Here is an 18,514-nt window from a genome sequence, read left to right as displayed (position 1 = left end):
GGTCGGTCCATCTCATCTTTGCGATTTTATGTGATTTATATCATTACCATCCCCTTCTAGATTGGGCCAATATGGGCTCTTTTCAAAACCAATTTTATACTAATACTTCTAGTTGACTAGACTAGCTAGTAGTAGTTAATATGAAACAAACATGTCTAATAAGTATGTTTTTATTCCCTCTATTTTCGTATTATGACATGAATTCATATCTATCACATTGAGTCTTAATAACGTTTTTACGTTTCATCCAAAAATAACTTAAAAAATATTTTGTATAAAAAATTGTGTTTATTTTGTATACATCAATGCCAACGTAGTATTAGTTCCCTGAAAGATGTGCATTATTTTAATACTAAGGAAAAACGGAAAAAAGAAGCAGAGGTTCAGTCAGATTGGTTGGTTGGTTACTCGCAAAAACGGAGTACTATTATTTTTGGGGTGAACGAGAAGATATGCAAATCTTCAAGCATTCTTCCTTGCCGAATACGCACGGTAAGCTGCCAATCCGGCAAACCCAACAGCTGTACCAACTGCAATTTCATATAATAATATATTTAGTAAGCTTGGATGATTAAAATTGTTTCACTCAACTCAAGCAAGTAAATAGCGATTATTGTGAATGAGTAGTAAACCTGAGACAAATAGAAGTGAGCTATTCACAAGTTGGCGGATGTTCTTGCTTCTTCGCCCTGACTCTGTCTCTGGAATGCTCAAGTGAGGGTTCTCGGCTATACTCACGATTCTTGAGAAGAGACTGTTTGGCTCCCCAAGTTTCATGCTTAATGACACAGGGACATCAATTCCCAGTTCCATGCAAACCTGTTGGTATCCAAGTTATGATGAATCATCATCAATCATATCAAGAGCATGGAATCATACTGTATTAGGGGTAAGTGATGATCCAATTACTTACCCTATCAGACTCTTGCACTGACATTGGATATGGATCCAAATCATCTTTGGCCGCAACAAGAAGGCAAGGGGTCCCATGACCGCTCTCTTCTCCCCTCCTTGCTACCTCCATCAATATTTCCCTCGCTTTTTTCCATGAGTATACATCCGAACTGCAAAACATCAAATTTTCTTGCTAAGTCCATCATCTTTTTATCTACACATACAAGGTGCAACAATATTTCTTGGGCTAACCTATCATAGACAACCACAGCAACATCACATGCTGCCAACGATTCCTTGTTTGTCAAAAACTTTTTAACTCTCTCCTCTGGTATTTCCCGTAATATGAGGGTTTTCTTAGTACCCTGCAAAATGTGTCCATACAATTAGAACCAAAAAACCACATTAACCATCCACATGTGACAATTTACATAAGAGTTCAGGCTATTGCTACTAACTCCAGGCTGATCAACGACATTTGCTGCATATTGTTCACCCATTGTTGCCTTATAGCTGTTCGAAAATTTCCTGGAAGTGAAACACAGCTTAGAATATATAACAGGAGTAAACCCATATAAACAATCAAACACACATCATAAGACGGATACGTAGCAATGTTAAAACAAGTATACCTTCCTAAGAAAGAATCTAGGATTGCGGACTTTCCAGATTTTCTAGGGCCAAATACAAAGCACTGAAACACATTCCTCTCTGTTCGCTGGTTCTTACGATCCAGTGATCTTTTCCTTGTAACAGAAAATGTTGAAGCTGGTTCGTGACCGTAACCGATATATATCAGGTTTGCCAAACTTTTTCGAGGATCTAGTAGAGTCATTAGAGCCCACTGCATTAACACATAACACAGCATAATTATCCATGGTAAAGAATGCTGAAATTGATAGTTGATCATGATAACCATGAAAGCTTGGTTCTAATTCAGTGTCAACCAAACAGCAAGCATACAAACCTCAGAAAGAAACCCGTTGATCGTCAAATTCCCGCCAGACGTTTTCTCTGCAGCATCTTTATAAGGAGCCTCACTCCAAGGACTGAAATCGTAAAAGCAGAGTGTACATGAAAATGAACTTATTCTAGAGATATTAGACATTCATGTACAAGAGCATTAAAGATATTGGCAAGCAAAATTCAACGAAAGAAGCTTAGCTCACAGACTAAACATAAATTGGAGGAACAGTTGATAACCATCGATTACCGAGGTAAGAATTGGAAACAGAACATACAAAAAGTAATCACCAGCAAATTACCTATCAGGAGCTGTTTGAAACAAACCATCTAGTTCAGCTGGCTGCAACGCTCCATCCTAAATAGCAGCAAAACGAAGAAGTATTAGAGAACCACTACTGCTCCTTGAGGATAAATTAAGTTTTAGGTGATAGAGAAAAACAGAATATAATTGAAGAAATGATCATACACACATTGTCAAGATCATATAACTGGAAGATTCCACTCAGAAAGTCCATAGCTTTGTTTGTTAGCTCGATGCTCTGCAAGTGATATACAGGAATAGAGTGCAAAAATTATTTGAAAGCAACCAGCCAGTTTCTCATATCTTGAAGTAACAAAATAACTGAGAGATATTATTGTAGTTAAGTACTATCTAAAACAACAACACACACCTGATCAGGAGACTGCTTCGGTGGAACGGGTAGTAACTCGGTGTTGAATTCTAAAGAATCATTGTAACCACATTTCCGTAGGATAGTCCATGCTGTCTCAGGGCGACCTCTGTCGATGAATAGAGAAAAAAGAAAAAGGAAACCCGGGAGCGTAAGACCAAGATCAGCTACTCCATCTGGTTGCCTTTCTTGGACCACTTTCTTAACTCCCATAAGTTCCACAGGGTCAAGTGGGGCACCAAAACAATTTACCTGTTTAACCAAATTTGCAGCATTCATATTGATGAGGAACTTTCATGAATATAAGAATCAGTGCCTAACAGAGAAAAGCAAACCTGAAAATCATTCAACTCCGCGTCATTAAGGACACCATCCAAATCATGATCACAAAGGTTGAATATTCTTTGTACTGCCCTGCAGAGGCGAGGCTTCAAACAATGTTTTTCTTGATCAAACAATGGAAATGTCGGATGAAGGACTGCTTTCGATGCATAATAGAAAACTTCAGGGGCCTGAAAAAAAGAAGAAGGATATAATTCGGATGTTTTTAGTAGCATACAATAACGAATCTCTGAGGACATGGTTCAATCACATCAAGAACTCTAATAGTGGGCACGGTTTTGCATGGCCTTTCAGTATTATCTGACTAAAAGTTCCTACTCCTAGTATCTTTGTCAACGTTTTCCCTCTTAGCGAAAAGATAATAATAGCCTAATCTTTAAAACTATATATCAGAAGATATTTTTTAAGTGAGAGAGGAAAAGTAAGAAGAGAGATACCTGAATGAGGGTCAAGGCAGAACACTCGATACAGGTTTCAATCTCTCGGTACTCCTTCATGATTGGTGCCATGATATCATCTAGTCTGGTGGGAGTACGTTCATCCCGTAAATCAAGCTTGCAGCCCACCACAATCACTGGTGCTTTGATCTGAGGTATATATACATCTAAATATAACTACATATAAACTGAAAAAAAAAAAAAGAAGAAGAAGAATTTATGCATAGAAATGAGAAGCAATAGAACAAACCTCTAAACGGCGGAGCTCAGGGAGCCAATAAGAAGACAAGCGATCAAGAGTAGAAGGCTGGTCACAAGCGTAAGTGAGAATGACCGCATCAGCCTTCCTGAACTCTTCAATGAGCTTAATCCTATTGTCAATACTGAGCAGCAGACAGAGGAACCATCACATAGAGAGATATCAGCAAAGATTGAAAAAAATCATGCATACAAATTCGAATGCAAGAAACAATTTTAATGAAGGGGGAGTGATGATGTTTCATAACCACAATAAGGGATGGTGTCATCATAATTCATAAATAAATAAATTTGGAGAAAGAAGAGGAGGAGGAGGAGGAGGAGGAGACCTGGAGGGAGTATCGACGATGGTGATAGGTATAAAGTCGGGGAAAGCGTCGGCGGGGAGAGTGGTGGGAGGAAGGACGCGGGGGACATTATCGGGGAAAGTTTCGGAGGCGACGGCAGAGATAAGGCTGGATTTACCGGTGCCTTTGTCGCCAGCGACGGCGATTCTCAGGCTTGTACGGCCTACGGGAGGCGACTTACCACCGAATCCACCCAGCATCGGAGATGAGATGAGGATGAGACGAGATTGAGACGGTTATTAATTATTTGAATCGGAGATGATGATTTAAGGAATGATCTACGACTACGAAATACGAATGATGATGGTGTTGCCGGCCTCAACTGACGTGGGTGCTCCATATATCAATTCGGGTTGACCCGACACGTGCTCTGCAAGCTTATTTATATCTTTGCCATCACGGATTTCTCTCATAATGGGCCTCCAATAATAATGATTCATCTCAATCTATCATCATAATACAACGTCGTTTCATATTTACACCTTTTCTAAAAAAAATTCATCACCTACCAAGTTTTAAACCAAAATCGGAACTGTTTTCTCATTGATAAAATTGCCACACTGGCATAAAACAAACAACAATGGAGCTCAAAATTTATTAGCATCTTTCACTAAACTGGAAAACAACTTTCATATATCTTTCTTTGCGCTTGGGAATTTTCTTCTATTTATTTCGTTTTCTTACGGTCAATTTTTCTCCTTTTCTTATCTTCTTTTTATTTTTTGTACACACTATTATTGTTTCTAGTTTTTGTTGTATATTTTCTTATAGTAAATATCAATATCATAAAAAAAAAAAAAACAAAGTGCCAATGAGCAACCTATCGAAAAGAGAAAAGTTCTAACGATGGCAAGGGCGACGGGGATCTAAGGATCTAGGGTTTTCAATGGTTTCGATTGCTACTGGGTTCTTTTGGTTTTGGAATTGTGAAGTTTCTCAGTATTCATTCTCTCTTGACTCTTTCAGTGATGGAAAAGAGAGAAAGAGTTCAATATTTTTGAAGGAGAGGTTTCGCGATTGCCATGGGAATTTGTCTCGACTTTGGCAGATGGTCATTACTTGGGATTGTGTGCTCATAAATGGGAGATTTCATCAGGACCACTATCCTTTTTGGTTTTTTGGATCTTTGTCTTGATGAGATCTCTGTGGTTTGGAGGATCGGATATCGCTGATCTGGCTAAAGGGTTATTTGTGGAAGGCGGATTTCTGATTTTTTCAATAAGATCGTTTCGGATTTATTCTGATGTCTGTAGGATACAACGTTGGTTGATTTCTCTGGGGGATTTGGTCGTGATATCGATCCTTTCCTCGATCTGGCGGAATCAGTTGGATTTCACTTATTGTCATCAATAGTTTTTCACGATTATGTGTTCTAGGCAAGTTGAGAAGTATAAAAAGGGACTTTTCTCCTCGTTTAGTTCTCATCACAGCTTGTTTGCTATTTATTCTCTTGGTTTCTCTTACAATTTTTCTCCTATTCTCTGTTTTTCCGGTTCCATCTTGTCACTGGTGATCATGTCGCAGAGTTGTCTACAGGGGAAGAATGGGTCAGGGAAGAAGCCTGATGGTTTGGTTCCCAAGCGGAAGATCAAAATACCATACTTTGATAACTCAGCTTTGATCAAAGGGTACTCTAAGACAGTGGTGGGTCGATGTATGAATCCACGGTTGCAAGACATGAAGTCTCTTCTGTTTATGCTTCCTCGGATCTAGCATCTGGAAGGCAAAGTTGTGAGAGCAGACTTAGGCCTCGGGAAGTTCCAATTTGATTTCGACAATGAGGAGGATATCACGGAGGTTCTTCAAATGGAGCCGTTTCACTTTGATCAGTGGATGTTGTCTATGGTACGATGGAGCCCAACGGTAGACCCGGATTACCCTATGGACATTACCTTTTGGGTCAGAGTGATAGGAGTTCCGTTTCAATTCTGGGCTGAACCTACCTTCAGGTGCATCAGTGAGGATCTTGGTCGTGTTGTAGCAGTTGATATCGATAGAGGACGAGTCCGAGTTATAGTGAATGGTTTCAAACCATTATGTTTTGACACGGTCATAGAGTTTTATAATGGTGAGGAGACCTTTGTAACCTTGTTGTTTGAGAGGCTCTATGGTTATTGCAAACGATGCTCCAGCATGTGCCATGCTACGGATCATTGTCCTTTGCTGGAATCAGCTAAGTCTACTCAGGTTTCTCCCGTCCCTATGGAAGAGGAAGTGACCATGCCATTTCAAAGCTACAAGGGAGCGGTAACAAGTGATCGGAAAAAAGGCAAGGAGAAGGTGATTGAGGGTTCAGGCGTGGCTCACAATACTGAGCGACAGCGAACAAACAGAGGTCGACATGCTTCGGGAGGTAAAACTCGATCTGGTGGGGACTTTGGTGCGCCATTTGCTAAGCCAAAAAGTGTTCCAAGTTATGTCCAGGTTAATGATAATCGCCATATGGCTCGAGTTGTTGTGGATGTCCTTGCTTCAGTGGTGGTTCCGACTGAGAAAAAAGAACAAGGTCAATCTCTGGGTCCTACCGAGCAGAGTCTGTTGGCTCAGGAGGCTGGCGTTCGTCCCCAACCACCAAAGAGGGTTCAGAGGGCTCTTTTTCAATATCCCAGTGTAGATGTGGATGGGGACCAGGCTCCGGCTTTACGGTCTGAACAGGGTGGCAAGGTTTTTGCAAGGTCGGCGGAAGGCCAGACTGAGACAAGGGGCTCAGTACCAGCATCAATGTTGTCTGCTCCAGCTTTTCCTGTAGCTCAGGATTTAGATGGGGTGAAAGATAGTGAATCAGCGTTACAGGTTGAGGATAATCCTATAGGTGCGACAGTTACAACTGGTCTTGTTGACCAGGTGGTAGCTCCGGTGGGCAGTGAAACTTCGGATTCACCAATCCTGAAGGATGGCGGTCTGGCTAGCGAGGGTTCGGCTATGGCTCAGGTGCGGATTCAGCGACTTTAGGAGAGGAGTTGACTGATGAAGGGGAGGACCCTATAGATACATCGGCCCCTACTGAAGCATCATCCTCCTCTAATCCGGTGTTGGATAAGGGTCGTAAGGAAAAAGCCTCTTTGGCCTTTAAGGGTACAGCTTCTAAGAAAGTGAATGTTTACTTGTGCACAACTCCGAAGAAACGCCCTGCACCTAGGTCTAATAATCTGGGCGGCGAGGGACCTAACCCGAAGAACCAGGACACGGAGAAGGGAACAGCTGGTGGGTCGAGGCCACCTAAACCACAGAACAATAAATGAGGATCTTAAACTGGAACTGTCAGGGGCTAGGAAATAAAGCGACTATTGGATATCTCAGGGATTTATGGGGGAAGCATCGGCCAGAATTTTTGTTTCTCTCTGAAACAAGGCAATCTTTTTCTGTTTTAGAACCTTTTGTTGGTCATTTTGGTTATTCTGATTTAAAAACGGTTGAACCGATTGGTTATAGTGGGGGTCTTGCATTTTTTTATAATAATAATAATAAAATTAATAATGTTTCTATATTATTTGCCTCCAACAGACTTATTGATGTGGAATTAGTGTACAAAGGGAAATTAATTTATCTCACTTTTGTCTATGGCGATCCGGTTCCAAAGAATCGGGAATTGGTTTGGGAGAGGTTAACACGGATTGGTTTAAACAGGGATTTACCTTGGTTTTTAATTGGGGATTTTAATGAGCTGAAAGACAATCATGAGAAGAGAGGTGGAAAACTGTGCCACGCTTCTTCTTTTGTGCCTTTCAACACTATGATTCGACATTGCGGCCTTCTTGAATTTCCTTCTCTCGGGGATAGTCTTTCCTGGCGAGGATGGCGAGATAAGAAGCCAATACAGTGCCGGTTAGATCGGGCTCTAGCAAATGAGGAATCGCATGATATGTTTAAAGATTCTTTTACAGAATATTTAACGATGATTGCATCGGATCATAAGCCCCTAGTTGCGGTTATTGAGGATAAGGTTCATAGGGGTCGAAGTGTTTTTCGATTTGATAGACGGTGGCTGGATAAGGAGGGTTTCTATGGTGCGGTTGCTGAAGGTTGGGATGCAAACTCAACCGACGCTCCCACGTTAATGGATAAAATTACCGCATGTCAGAGGGCGATCTCTCGCTGGCGGAAGGCACAATTACCTTACGGGCGGAAGACAATTGAGGACTTAAAATCTAAATTAGCGGCTGCATAGGAAAACGATGCTACTACGGTAGACAAATTTGCAGAACTTACTTGGCGGTTGCGGGAGGCGTATAGGGATGATGAAGTGTATTGGTATCAGAAAAGCAGAAGTCGGTGGATGAAACTCGGGGATCATAGTACCAGCTACTTCCATGCTCAAACGAAGCAGCGAAGGGCTCGGAATCGTATTGTTGGCCTCCATGATCAGCATGGAGTTTGGACAACGGAGGAGAGTGGTATTCACAATATTGCGGTATCTTATTTTCAAGAGTTATTTACCTCGTCAGATCCCTTTGATCTTCAGGAAATGTTAGACGAGGTTCCCTCGTTTATTACTTCAGAGACAAACAATTTTTTGACCCGCGAGGTTACAGAGCAGAAGCTCAAAAAAGCGCTTTTCATGATGCACCCAGATAAGGCTCCAGGACCGGATGGTATCACTGCCCTCTTTTACCAGAAAGTCTGGGCTACGGTTAAATTTGATCTAGTTTTATTGGTCAATTCTTTCATGCGGAATGGGGATTTTGATGAATGGTTAAATGTGACAAATATATGCATTTCACATCTCTTATTTGCGGACGACAGTCTTTTCTTTTGTCGGGCTACGAAGGAGCAATGAGAGGTGGTACAAGGGATCCTTGGGAAATATGAAAGGGTTTCGGGTCAACAAATAAATTTTCAGAAGTCCTCAGTCCAGTTTGGACATACAGTGGACAATGATCTTCGGGAGGAGCTGAAAGGGGTTCTAGGGATCACGAATTTGGGTGGTATGGGATCTTACTTAGGTATTCCGGAAAGCTTAGGGGGTGCTAAGATGAAAATATTTTCGTTTGTACAGGATAGGTTGCAAGTCCGGGCTTGTGGGTGGCCAGCTAAGCTTTTGTCAAAGGGTGGCAAGGAGGTAATGATCAAGTCTGTTGCTATAGCTGTTCCTACTTTCGTTATGTCGTGCTTTCGGTTACCTAAGACGGTTACAAGGAAATTGACTAGTGCAATTTCTAATTTCTGGTGGAGTTCATCTGGACAATCACGAGGGCTACACTGGGTGGCGTAGGATAAACTTTATCATAGTAAAGATACAAGAGGTCTAGGTTTTTGGTGTTTGGATGATTATAACACGGCGTTGCTGGCGACGCAGCTCTGGCGTTTGATTACAGTACCGGATTTAATTTTTGCACAGGCGTTTAAAGGATGCTACTATCAGCATTATTATCCTTTGGATCCTATTAAATCTTATTCCCCCTCCTATGGGTGGCGGAGTATGATTTCTGGTCGCTCTGTGGTTAATAAAGGACTCATTAAACGGGTAGGATCTGGTGCTTCCATCTCTGTATGGACTGACCCATGGATTCCTGCTCAATCCCCAAGACCAGCACTAAGCACAGGGTTGCCTTCTGACCCTTTGCTTCGAGTTACAAATTTCATTGACAGGAGTTCCAACTCCTGGGATATGGCTCAGCTTACGGCTACTTTTGTGCCCGAAGATGTTGCTATAATTTCCGCCTTGCCGATGCGACAACCGGATGCTCTGGATCTCTTGGGCTGGCATTTTACTAAGTCTGGTAAATATTCGGTTAAGTCAGGGTATCATCTTCTTCGTTCAAATATAACAGCTCCTTCTGAATCGAAAGTATTTGGACCGGATGTTGTACCCCTTCAGGCTTTTATATGGAAAATCAGCTGTCCACCAAAGCTTCGTCATTTCATGTGGCAAGTGCTTTCAGGTTGTGTAGCAGTTACGGCAAACCTCCGCAAACGTGGTATGAGTTGTGATGCTATGTGTGGTTTGTGTGGTGTTCAGAAGGAGACGATTAATCATACTCTCTTTGAGTGCCCACCCGCTGGACAGGTTTGGGCTTTGTCGCATTTCCCGACAGCCCGGGAATTTTTTCCCTCGGAGTCTGTTTTCACAAATATGGATTTTTTCCCTCGGAGTCTGTTTTCACAAATATGAATTTTTTCCCGGACTATGAATTTTTCCCTTGGATTCTGTGGTATATCTGGAAAGCTCGTAATGATAAAAATTTTGGTAACCTTGATTCCAACCCCCTAGCCATCTTGCGGTTAGCGGAGGATGAGGCAAAAGCCTGGACCTCGGCTCAAGTGGATGAACTGGCATTACCTTTGGATGTTCCCGTTGCGACAGGGCATCGTGAAAGTAGGGGATTACAGGTTCCTAGGTCCCTATCGAACTATATTTGTTTTGTAGATGGTTCTTGAAAAGGAACAGATCGTTTCGCGGGTACATGATGGTTTTGTACTTCGCCCTGGGGTGATGCCCCTACTATGGGTGCTGCCAACCATCGCCGTAGTCTATCTCCTCTTCATGCCGACATTGAAGCCCTTGTTTGGGCTATGCGCTGTATGATTGGAGCGGATAATCAATCCATTGTTGTTCTCACCGACTGCTCCGACTTAGTGAAGATGGTGTCTTCGCCTTACGAGTGGCCAGCTTTTACACCTTATTTGGAGGACATACAGACGGATAATGAGGAGTTTGCTTCTTTTTTTTTGGTCTACGTTCCTCGCTCTCAGAATGGTAAAGCGGATAATCTTGCGCGAGGTATTCGCACATTACCGCACTTAGCTACCTATGTAAACAATGTTCCTACGCATTGGCTTGTTTGAGCCAATCGTGTACTTTGTTAAAAAAAAAAAAAAAAAGTGCCAATGAGCCTTTGACATTTAACAGATTAGATGATTTTATGTTGCAAGTTATCAGTCCAATACGAAACCGATATTATCAACTAACAATTAAAATAAAAATAAAAAAAAATTTATGAAAGATTATTTATTAAATTACTACCAACAAATCAAATGCTGATAATTATTAATCTTTATCGGGGATTTAAGTAAAAAAAGGGCTCGTATATCTCACGGGTTTTCATTATTAATCCTTATCGGGGGATTTTTATTGAAAAGGGAAAAGGGGAAGATTATTAATTTAAAGACATCATCAAAAGCAGTAAAAAAAACGAACCGAAGGAGATTACAAAGACAAGCGAGAAAAGAAACACAACAAGATTTGTAAACAAAGCTTCATTTTTTTAATTAAAGTAGAAGAAAACTACAAATTAAAGGGCGTCCGACGGGGGAGGAGGAACGGTGGTATTGTCGGAATCGGGTTTGTCCTTTGGTGAGCTCAGCTTCTTGAACAATGGCTTAAACACGAGCTCTATCGCCAACCATCCCACCGCCAGCACTCCCACGACCACCGTCGCTGTCTGTTTCTTTCCTGTGGGTTTCTCTAGCTTCGGGAAATGCGCTTCTGCTGACTTGTCCCCCATCGCTTCTTCTTCTTCTTCTTCTTCTTAGCTTAAACACTCGTTTGTCTCCCCACACTGATTTATCTTCAACAACCTTTTTAATAAGAAGAAAAAGTTCAGCGATAAAAAATGTTCAAAATATCTCGAGTGAGCGCGTTTCAGACCGTCGATGGAATAATCGACGGTCAGATTTCGTGAGAGGAAATGTAATCATTAATTGGGCCTTATGGGCTAAATTGGGCTTCGTACTAGAAAACAAAAATAAAAACTCGGGTGTCATGAAAAAGATAAGCTTCTTCTAAATGAACCTCAATCGTTCAAGCAAGATAAGACGCCACCACCAATAGTGTGGTGGATAGTGGATACATACATCTTCCTTCTTCCATATCCTTTATTTGGATTTTGATAAAACCATGTTAGAACCTTTTTTTTCATTTTCTACCCTTTGCTTTTGTTTTTTTGTTTTTTTTTTTGTCAGATATTTGCAATGGAATCTTATTTTATCAATTATAATATTTTATTTGAAAAATGGTTTTTTTTTTTTTTGGTCGGCATTTTTAGAACCTAATATTGTCCAAACAAAAAAAAAGATAAAGCGATGGAGAAGTGTAGTCGGCACTCGGCAGCCTTTTTATACAAAATGAGAGTAGAAGCCCAAAGTAATATATATACACGAGTAAAAGGCTTTTAGTAAACGATGAAGGCCCAAAACAATAGAGCCTGTCCGTAAAAGGTCACGTGCAATACACGTGTGAATTAAAAGCAGCAGAAATTGTCGCTGAATCATATCAATGGCGTGTCAAAAGTGTTTCACAAATAAAAAAGTGTTTTCTTTAGTGAAGTAACTAAACAACAACAGTCTCACCCACACCAAGAAGAAGATGGTTTCGTTTCGGTTCCCTTTCTCGTTTTCTCAGCCCCCGCGTGCCACGTCATTATCTGGCTTCTCCGTTTCCGCCGTCGCAGTCTCTGTCACCGTTGGCGCTGCAGCAGCCGCCGGAGCTGCGATCGCGGCGTCTCGTAATCCCAGGCATCCGATTCTGGAGTGGGCCTTCTCCTCTCACCGTTCGTCTCTGCTGTTACCGTGGGGATCTATAACTCTAGCCGACTCTACCTCCGAATCCGTTGTTGAGCCCAAGACCGGTTTCTCGTTCCCCGCTTCAATCGGAGATTCCCGGCGATTACTCGGCGTCGGCCTGAGGAAGAAGAGCTTACTTGGATTAAAGAACATCGATGTCTACGCCTTCGGTTCAATTTTTTTTTTTAATTCCTTCTTAGTTATTTGTTTCCTTCTTCGATATGAAATTAGTAGATTTATATGTTTTGGGATCATTACATTACATTCGCGATTGGTTGATGATGGCAGGTGTGTACGCTGATTGTGATGATGTGAAGAAGCTTGTTGGTGAGAAATACGCAAATCTACCAGCTTCGGAGATCAGGGGAAACAAGTCATTCTTGGATGATCTCATGCAAGCCGATATTAAGATGACTATAAGGCTCCAGATTGTCTACGGCAAACTCAGCATCCGTTCCGTTCGCAGTGCTTTTCAAGAATCTGTCGGTAACAGACTCAAAAAGTTCGGTGGCCTTGACAACGACCAGTTGCTTCTAAGGTTTTTTCACTTTTGTTTTCTCATAATTACTTGCACCTTTTCATCGTGTATGTTGTGTCTTGGCTGCTGAAATAGTTTAGTTCACNGATCGGAGATTCCCGGCGATTACTCGGCGTCGGCCTGAGGAAGAAGAGCTTACTTGGATTGAAGAACATCGATGTCTACGCCTTCGGTTCAATCTTTTTTTTTTTTTTAATTCCTTCTTAGTTATTTGTTTCCTTCTTCGATATGAAATTAGTAGATTTATATGTTTTGGGATCATTACATTACATTCGCGATTGGTTGATGATGGCAGGTGTGTACGCTGATTGTGATGATGTGAAGAAGCTTGTTGGTGAGAAATACGCAAATCTACCAGCTTCGGAGATCAGGGGAAACAAGTCATTCTTGGATGATCTCATGCAAGCCGATATTAAGATGACTATAAGGCTCCAGATTGTCTACGGCAAACTCAGCATCCGTTCCGTTCGCAGTGCTTTTCAAGAATCTGTCGGTAACAGACTCAAAAAGTTCGGTGGCCTTGACAACGACCAGTTGCTTCTAAGGTTTTTTCACTTTTGTTTTCTCATAATTACTTGCACCTTTTCATCGTGTATGTTGTGTCTTGGCTGCTGAAATAGTTTAGTTCACTTTTGATATCTATCCCTCTGTAGCTTCACTAGCCTCTTCAAAGATGAGTATAATATTCCAAGAAACTCCACCATTGATTTGACAAAAGAACCAGGCCATGTTCTCAGCGTTGCAAGTAAGACTCTCTCTATCTAAACCTCTTCGCCTCTGAAATTTTGTTCTTTCTCAAGAGATTATTCTATATTTTTATCTTCTTCTTTTCAGTTGAGGGAGACCATGTCGGGAGTGTGAAGAGCCAACTCTTGTGTAGGTCAATCTTAGACTTGTACATTGGTGAAGAACCGTTTGATAAGAATGCAAGAGAAGATTTTCTTGATAATGTGGCTTCTCTAGCCTTCGACAACTAGTTAGTTCACTAGTAGAAGAAGAAAACAATGTTCGCCATCTTTTCTATCGGATTCTCTATACGATATATATGTTGAGGAATGTATTTGTAATAAATTGCTTGGTGAAATGGGTTTTTTGTTAGTCTAAATATCTACACTAGACCACAATCATAACGAAAGAAATTAAACCCCATAACACATTAAATAATTTAGATACCGACCCAAAGCGTTCACTCCCTGGAGAAGCGATACTTTTTTACTAACCCACTACTAGGGTATCACCTCATCTGGGAATAGCCTAAACTCGAAGAGAGACACTGCAAAAATTGTGGCTTTATACGTCTGCTTCGATGAAACTAGTACTTTAGCTCAGACAGATGACCTGGGCATGAACTTATAATCGGTGGCACGGTCCTTCCACACACAGGAGACGTTTTCTTGGTCGACCCGGAAGCTGAATTCTCCGCCTGTTCCTGTGCGTGTGCAGGAGAAGAAGGAATAGGTGATAATGGCAAGGTTTTGCTATTGCTGACCTTGTGGTTTGCTGCTTTGCCATGTGAACCAGACCCGATGACTGAAGAAGAGCCACTAGATCTCCCATGTTGCTCCTGAGAAGGTTGCGACTGTGATGGTGCAGCAAAAGAAATCTGAGTCTGTCCATGAGTTCTTATCTGCTGCTGAGACTGGAACTGCTTGAGGTTACACGACGTGAGTGATGAGTTTGCAGGGTTTTTCCACTGGGATGACGAGGCAGACACGGAGTCAACCTGCGAATGAGTCATCATTTTACTCCGACCAGATTGCTTCTGCCTCTGTGCATGATGCTGGGTAAACACTGAAGGGTCCCCATTTATTGTCGTTGCTGCAGGAGGAGGCCAAGTACCAGAAACAAAGTTGAGGGTTCTCGATGGATTGTCAAAAACCAGCGTCTGTCCATTCATCACCACTGGAGCCTTCCCAGGAAGAGTCTTTTTCGGGTCTTCGGCATTGCTTGAACAGCTTGCACCTCCAGACTTTGAGTCATTTGTTTGATGGTTTTTCTGTTGAACACCAGAAGGTGCAGAGATGATGTGGTAGCCATTGGAGGAGAAATTCAGATTTGCAGGGGTAGCACCGCCGGCAAAAGATGCAAATGACATGGAAAAGTTTTGTGGCTGAACAGGGGCTGTCATGATCTGGCCATGTGGGCCTCCTTTCTGATTGTGGCTACCCCTTGAATCAGAGTTATCTCCAGCTGCTTTAGCCTCAGACTTTTGTGACTGTTGCCGGTGTTGCTGAACATTAGCTTGGCCTGAAATGCTATTCACACTAACTTGCGGGTGCGGTTGCGGTTGCCTGTGGGATGATGAGGAAAAGCTTGATGCTTTTGACTCCCTCTGAGATGGACTCTGTCTCTGCATAAGCTGAGGAGGTTGTTGGAACATCTGCGGCGAATAAAAGGACCCATTGAAGTAAGGCAACGCCTGGCTTGCAGTCCCACCTCTGATGGTTGATGACAGTTGAAAGGAATATGCATTGTTTGGAAGAACTGTAAAGTACGGAGAAGAAGCTTCGCTGGCTGATGAACTTGGATGACTGAAGTTGACCGATGTTGAACCAACAGCCACACGTGGGCTCTTTGTTGGGAGAGGTGATTTAGAAGCTACCATGACTGGTTGCAAATGGTGATTTGAGGGGAAGATGAAAGCTGGAGCAGGCTGTGTTAAGAGAGAAATGATTTTACTTTCGCAGTCTCGGTAAAAATCCAATGCGATCAACACAAATTCGTGACAAGATAAAAAGGCAAGGAAGTTCATACCACTATACTACTTGATGGAGGGGGTGGTTGAGATTTCTTCTGTCTGGTTGAGGTAAAATGAACTCTTTCAGAGGCTTTCTCCTTAGGCGCAGAAATATTTTCTGCAATTCCATCATGTGCCTGGGAGTTTAAATTTATAACAGGAGAGCTTCCTTGCAAGGATGGGTTTCCAGCGGCCGGGCTTAAGTCACCACCTCTAAGATACACAGAAGATTTGTTTGGTGTAGAGACATTGCTTGTTTTGACGAAATGCTGATGTAGCTGAATGTTCCGAGCAATGAAAAAGTGTGTTGCACACTTTTTAGGCCTAGGCTGAGAGGCAAAAAAAGGAGCACCCTGCTATTATTATTAACAAATCATGATCTTAAACCAGTAAAAGAAACAGGATCATCATATATGAAGAACAAATGCAACTAGAACAGAATATACCTGCACTAATGTAGAAGATCCATTGCTCCCATCCACAGGCTTACCGGTCTGTATCAGGGGCACATATCTGCAAATATTTTGTCTTTTTAGGGTCTGACCATTAAGCTATAGAACAAAACAAAACTAAGACAGGTTAGGACTTTCAGAACTCACGCCTGGGGAGAAATCCCGCTAGGCCAGCTGCTTACAGCTAGCGGAAAAGGTAAGACGGAACTCTGCTGAGCTGAAATTGAGATAGACATAGGACAGACAAGGTAAATTTGTGTATCCTAGAAAAATCATCAACTTTAGCAACCAGAACTTGGTTGGTGATTCATAATCATATTCAAGGTAGATTACCAGAAGTAGCCTGCTGAGGTTGGCTCCAATCAAAATTCTGTAATTTTAAGTTAGAATCTCTGCCGGACTCTTGGTTAGGTCTCTCTATATCAAGATTCAGCCATTCGTGTTTCTCAATCTTATGCTGTTGGACTTCTTCATGAGTCATCTCATTCTTGAGAATAATCTTCTCTTTGCACTTTAAAGAACTATCCTGCTGCATCATTAAGCAAGACAGAGTTAAAAATAAAATAAAAAACCAAATGGGGAGATGCTTAAACAAGAGAAGCTGTTTAAATCTACACTTGCCTTGCAATAATCAGAAACCAATGGAAGAAGAGAAACTCTCCCTGGCGAGGAGGGCACTGCTGGAGGAACCTATTGAGAGGACAACGATCTTTCTTTAGTACATTTGCAGCATTCAGACTATTTAAAGCTGAAAATCTTAAAAGGACTTAAAAATCTCACCATGAGATCAATATCGAGCTTACTACTGGAATGACTCTCATCTATGTTGTTTTCCAATTGTGGACCCTCTGATACCCTGGAGATCCAAAAATAGAAAAGAAAGAAAAACAGATGTCAGATTTCAAAAAACAATGGGATAAAAAAGAGGAAAATTATCTAATCTTTATTTTTGTTAGATTCATTTACCCTTTTGAGACCTCCGAATCCAACATGGTCCGTGTTTGTTGCCTTACTTCGTTCTCCTTCTCCTTGTGAATATCGGAGACTGCTGACGATGGTTTAGTCCCGTCAGTGGTAGATTTATCAATGTTCGATGAGTCACAGATTCTAGCATTACAAGCGATCTCTACACCTGACGAGGAATCATCACCTTCCGTTTTCAACTTCTTGACACCTGCAAAATTAATTCAAGGCAAGCGATGATAAGTTTTAATCACAAAGAAACTAACTAACTGCGGCGTGCGTGATAGATACCTTTAACCTCCGAATCGTCAGCTCTCATTGAGGTAGGAAGAGGCTGCTTTTTCAAACCGGATAGAACCTCTGCTATTTCGAACTCCAAGTCGTCCTCAACCGTGCCGGATGATTTTGGCGGCTTGGGTATCCGCGATTTGGATCCGTTTACAATCTGGGTAATATCGGATTATAATTAGTAATTTAAAACATTTTCTGTGTTGATCCTAATGTTAGTGTTATAGTTAACGGGAACGGACCTTCTTCGAAGAAGGCGAAACAACTTCGAAGCTATAGCTCCCCGGAGAAGTTGAAGGTCTTCGCCGGTTTTCTCCGAATCCACCGCCACCGGTTCCCGATGAAGTCCGGCAGTCATGCGACCTCTTTATACATGCTGCAATCGCCGGAATTGAATCAGAAACCCTTATGAAGGGATCTATCTCGAAATGCAAGTTGAATCAGAAAAAAAAAAACCTGAGCGAGCTTTTCTCGGGACAGGTACGCCGATCATTTCATCGGCGACTTTGAAAGACGACGACGCATGCCTCGGGATACGACACGACGAGAAGCTCTTCTGGTGATGAACATGGTCGTCTCCCAGACTCTCATCCGAGCTATCTTCTTCTTCTTCTTCTTCTAAATCTCCCTCGTTCCTCCGCGCGAACCTCTCGCTTCGTCTCCTCTTACTCCGATTCAACGATTCCGGATCTCGCTCTTTCTTCCCCGGTCGATCCATCACCTCCTGATGCATCTGCTCACGACTATTCTCTGATACACACAACACCAGAGCAAAAAAAAAAAAAAAACCCATCAGAAAATCGGGAAACAATCAAGGAGAAAAGAAGGAGAAGAAGGAAACAAAAAAAAATACCTGAGAGTCTCTGTCTCCGTCTTGTTACTCCATTAGAAGCCGCAATGGTTGTTGTTGATCTTCGAGCTTCTCTGTTTTTATCATCCATTCATGCAAAGCTACAACAATCTAAGCTCCCATCAACTGAGAAAAAAAAGCTTTCACTCTTTCAAAGCTTCCTTATGTATATTTCGGTGATCTCTCGTCGTTTCCTCCTATAACTTTTTTTTTTAATTTGTTTGCAAAGGAAAAAAAAAAAAAAAAAAAAAACCTACCCATGGAAGAAA

General features: G+C 41.8%; 3 protein-coding genes across 8 annotated transcripts; 1 reads left to right on the top strand and 2 right to left on the bottom strand.

The window, feature by feature from the left end:
* LOC109124481 (mitochondrial Rho GTPase 2-like) lies at positions 253-4,268 on the bottom strand. Its single transcript, XM_010414890.2, has 14 exons — positions 3,898-4,268; positions 3,561-3,693; positions 3,311-3,460; positions 2,867-3,043; positions 2,532-2,783; positions 2,331-2,399; positions 2,160-2,215; positions 1,862-1,943; positions 1,527-1,738; positions 1,353-1,422; positions 1,147-1,259; positions 914-1,064; positions 633-819; positions 253-530 (listed from the first exon to the last, which is right to left on the bottom strand). Exons 1-14 carry the CDS (start codon positions 4,113-4,115, stop codon positions 463-465), a joined length of 1,938 nt encoding a protein of 645 aa, XP_010413192.1. The 5' UTR covers positions 4,116-4,268; the 3' UTR covers positions 253-462.
* Positions 10,927-18,476, bottom strand: LOC104699563 (protein TIME FOR COFFEE-like). Of its 6 annotated transcripts, none has more exons than XM_010414885.2 (12): positions 18,249-18,476; positions 17,852-18,145; positions 17,638-17,771; positions 17,399-17,552; positions 17,111-17,318; positions 16,925-17,000; positions 16,766-16,834; positions 16,478-16,673; positions 16,292-16,361; positions 16,139-16,205; positions 15,710-16,048; positions 14,091-15,608 (listed from the first exon to the last, which is right to left on the bottom strand). In XM_010414885.2, the coding sequence occupies exons 1-12, from the start codon at positions 18,334-18,336 to the stop codon at positions 14,268-14,270; spliced, it is 3,036 nt and encodes a 1,011-aa protein (XP_010413187.1). In that variant the 5' UTR covers positions 18,337-18,476; the 3' UTR covers positions 14,091-14,267. The 6 variants fall into 6 exon arrangements, with proteins under 6 accessions (XP_019082829.1, XP_010413187.1, XP_010413188.1 ...); XM_010414886.2 differs by having other exon boundaries at positions 15,710-16,045; XM_010414888.2 differs by having other exon boundaries at positions 15,710-16,021.
* LOC104699561 (fatty-acid-binding protein 1) lies at positions 12,143-14,060 on the top strand. Its single transcript, XM_010414884.2, has 4 exons — positions 12,143-12,587; positions 12,706-12,955; positions 13,609-13,700; positions 13,790-14,060. Exons 1-4 carry the CDS (start codon positions 12,221-12,223, stop codon positions 13,930-13,932), a joined length of 852 nt encoding a protein of 283 aa, XP_010413186.1. The 5' UTR covers positions 12,143-12,220; the 3' UTR covers positions 13,933-14,060.

The sequence above is a fragment of the Camelina sativa genome, chromosome 7, assembly GCF_000633955.1.
Source record: "Camelina sativa cultivar DH55 chromosome 7, Cs, whole genome shotgun sequence".
NCBI classification, from domain to species: domain Eukaryota; kingdom Viridiplantae; phylum Streptophyta; class Magnoliopsida; order Brassicales; family Brassicaceae; genus Camelina; species Camelina sativa.
The sequence above is the reverse complement of the archived record's forward strand: the minus strand, read 5'-3'. Positions and strand labels throughout refer to the sequence as shown.

Bases quoted from the DNA above. Each gene is read 5' to 3' on its own strand.
- LOC109124481 (XM_010414890.2), bottom strand. From the start codon at position 4,115: ATGCTGGGTGGATTCGGTGGTAAGTCGCCTCCCGTAGGCCGTACAAGC. The intron at 2,216-2,330 runs GTGTGTATGATC...GCTGCTATTTAG, and splicing joins AGTTATATGATCTTGACAAT to GATGGAGCGTTGCAGCCAGC. The intron at 1,423-1,526 runs GTATACTTGTTT...TTTCACTTCCAG, and splicing joins CTAGATTCTTTCTTAGGAAG to GAAATTTTCGAACAGCTATA.
- LOC104699561 (XM_010414884.2), top strand. From the start codon at position 12,221: ATGGTTTCGTTTCGGTTCCCTTTCTCGTTTTCTCAGCCCCCGCGTGCC. The intron at 12,588-12,705 runs GTTCAATTTTTT...TGATGATGGCAG, and splicing joins CATCGATGTCTACGCCTTCG to GTGTGTACGCTGATTGTGAT. The intron at 13,701-13,789 runs GTAAGACTCTCT...TCTTCTTTTCAG, and splicing joins CCATGTTCTCAGCGTTGCAA to TTGAGGGAGACCATGTCGGG.
- LOC104699563 (XM_010414885.2), bottom strand. From the start codon at position 18,336: ATGGATGATAAAAACAGAGAAGCTCGAAGATCAACAACAACCATTGCG. The intron at 17,772-17,851 runs GTTTTTTTTTTT...CGGCGATTGCAG, and splicing joins CCCGAGAAAAGCTCGCTCAG to CATGTATAAAGAGGTCGCAT. The intron at 16,835-16,924 runs GTGAGATTTTTA...TCCTCTCAATAG, and splicing joins AGCTCGATATTGATCTCATG to GTTCCTCCAGCAGTGCCCTC.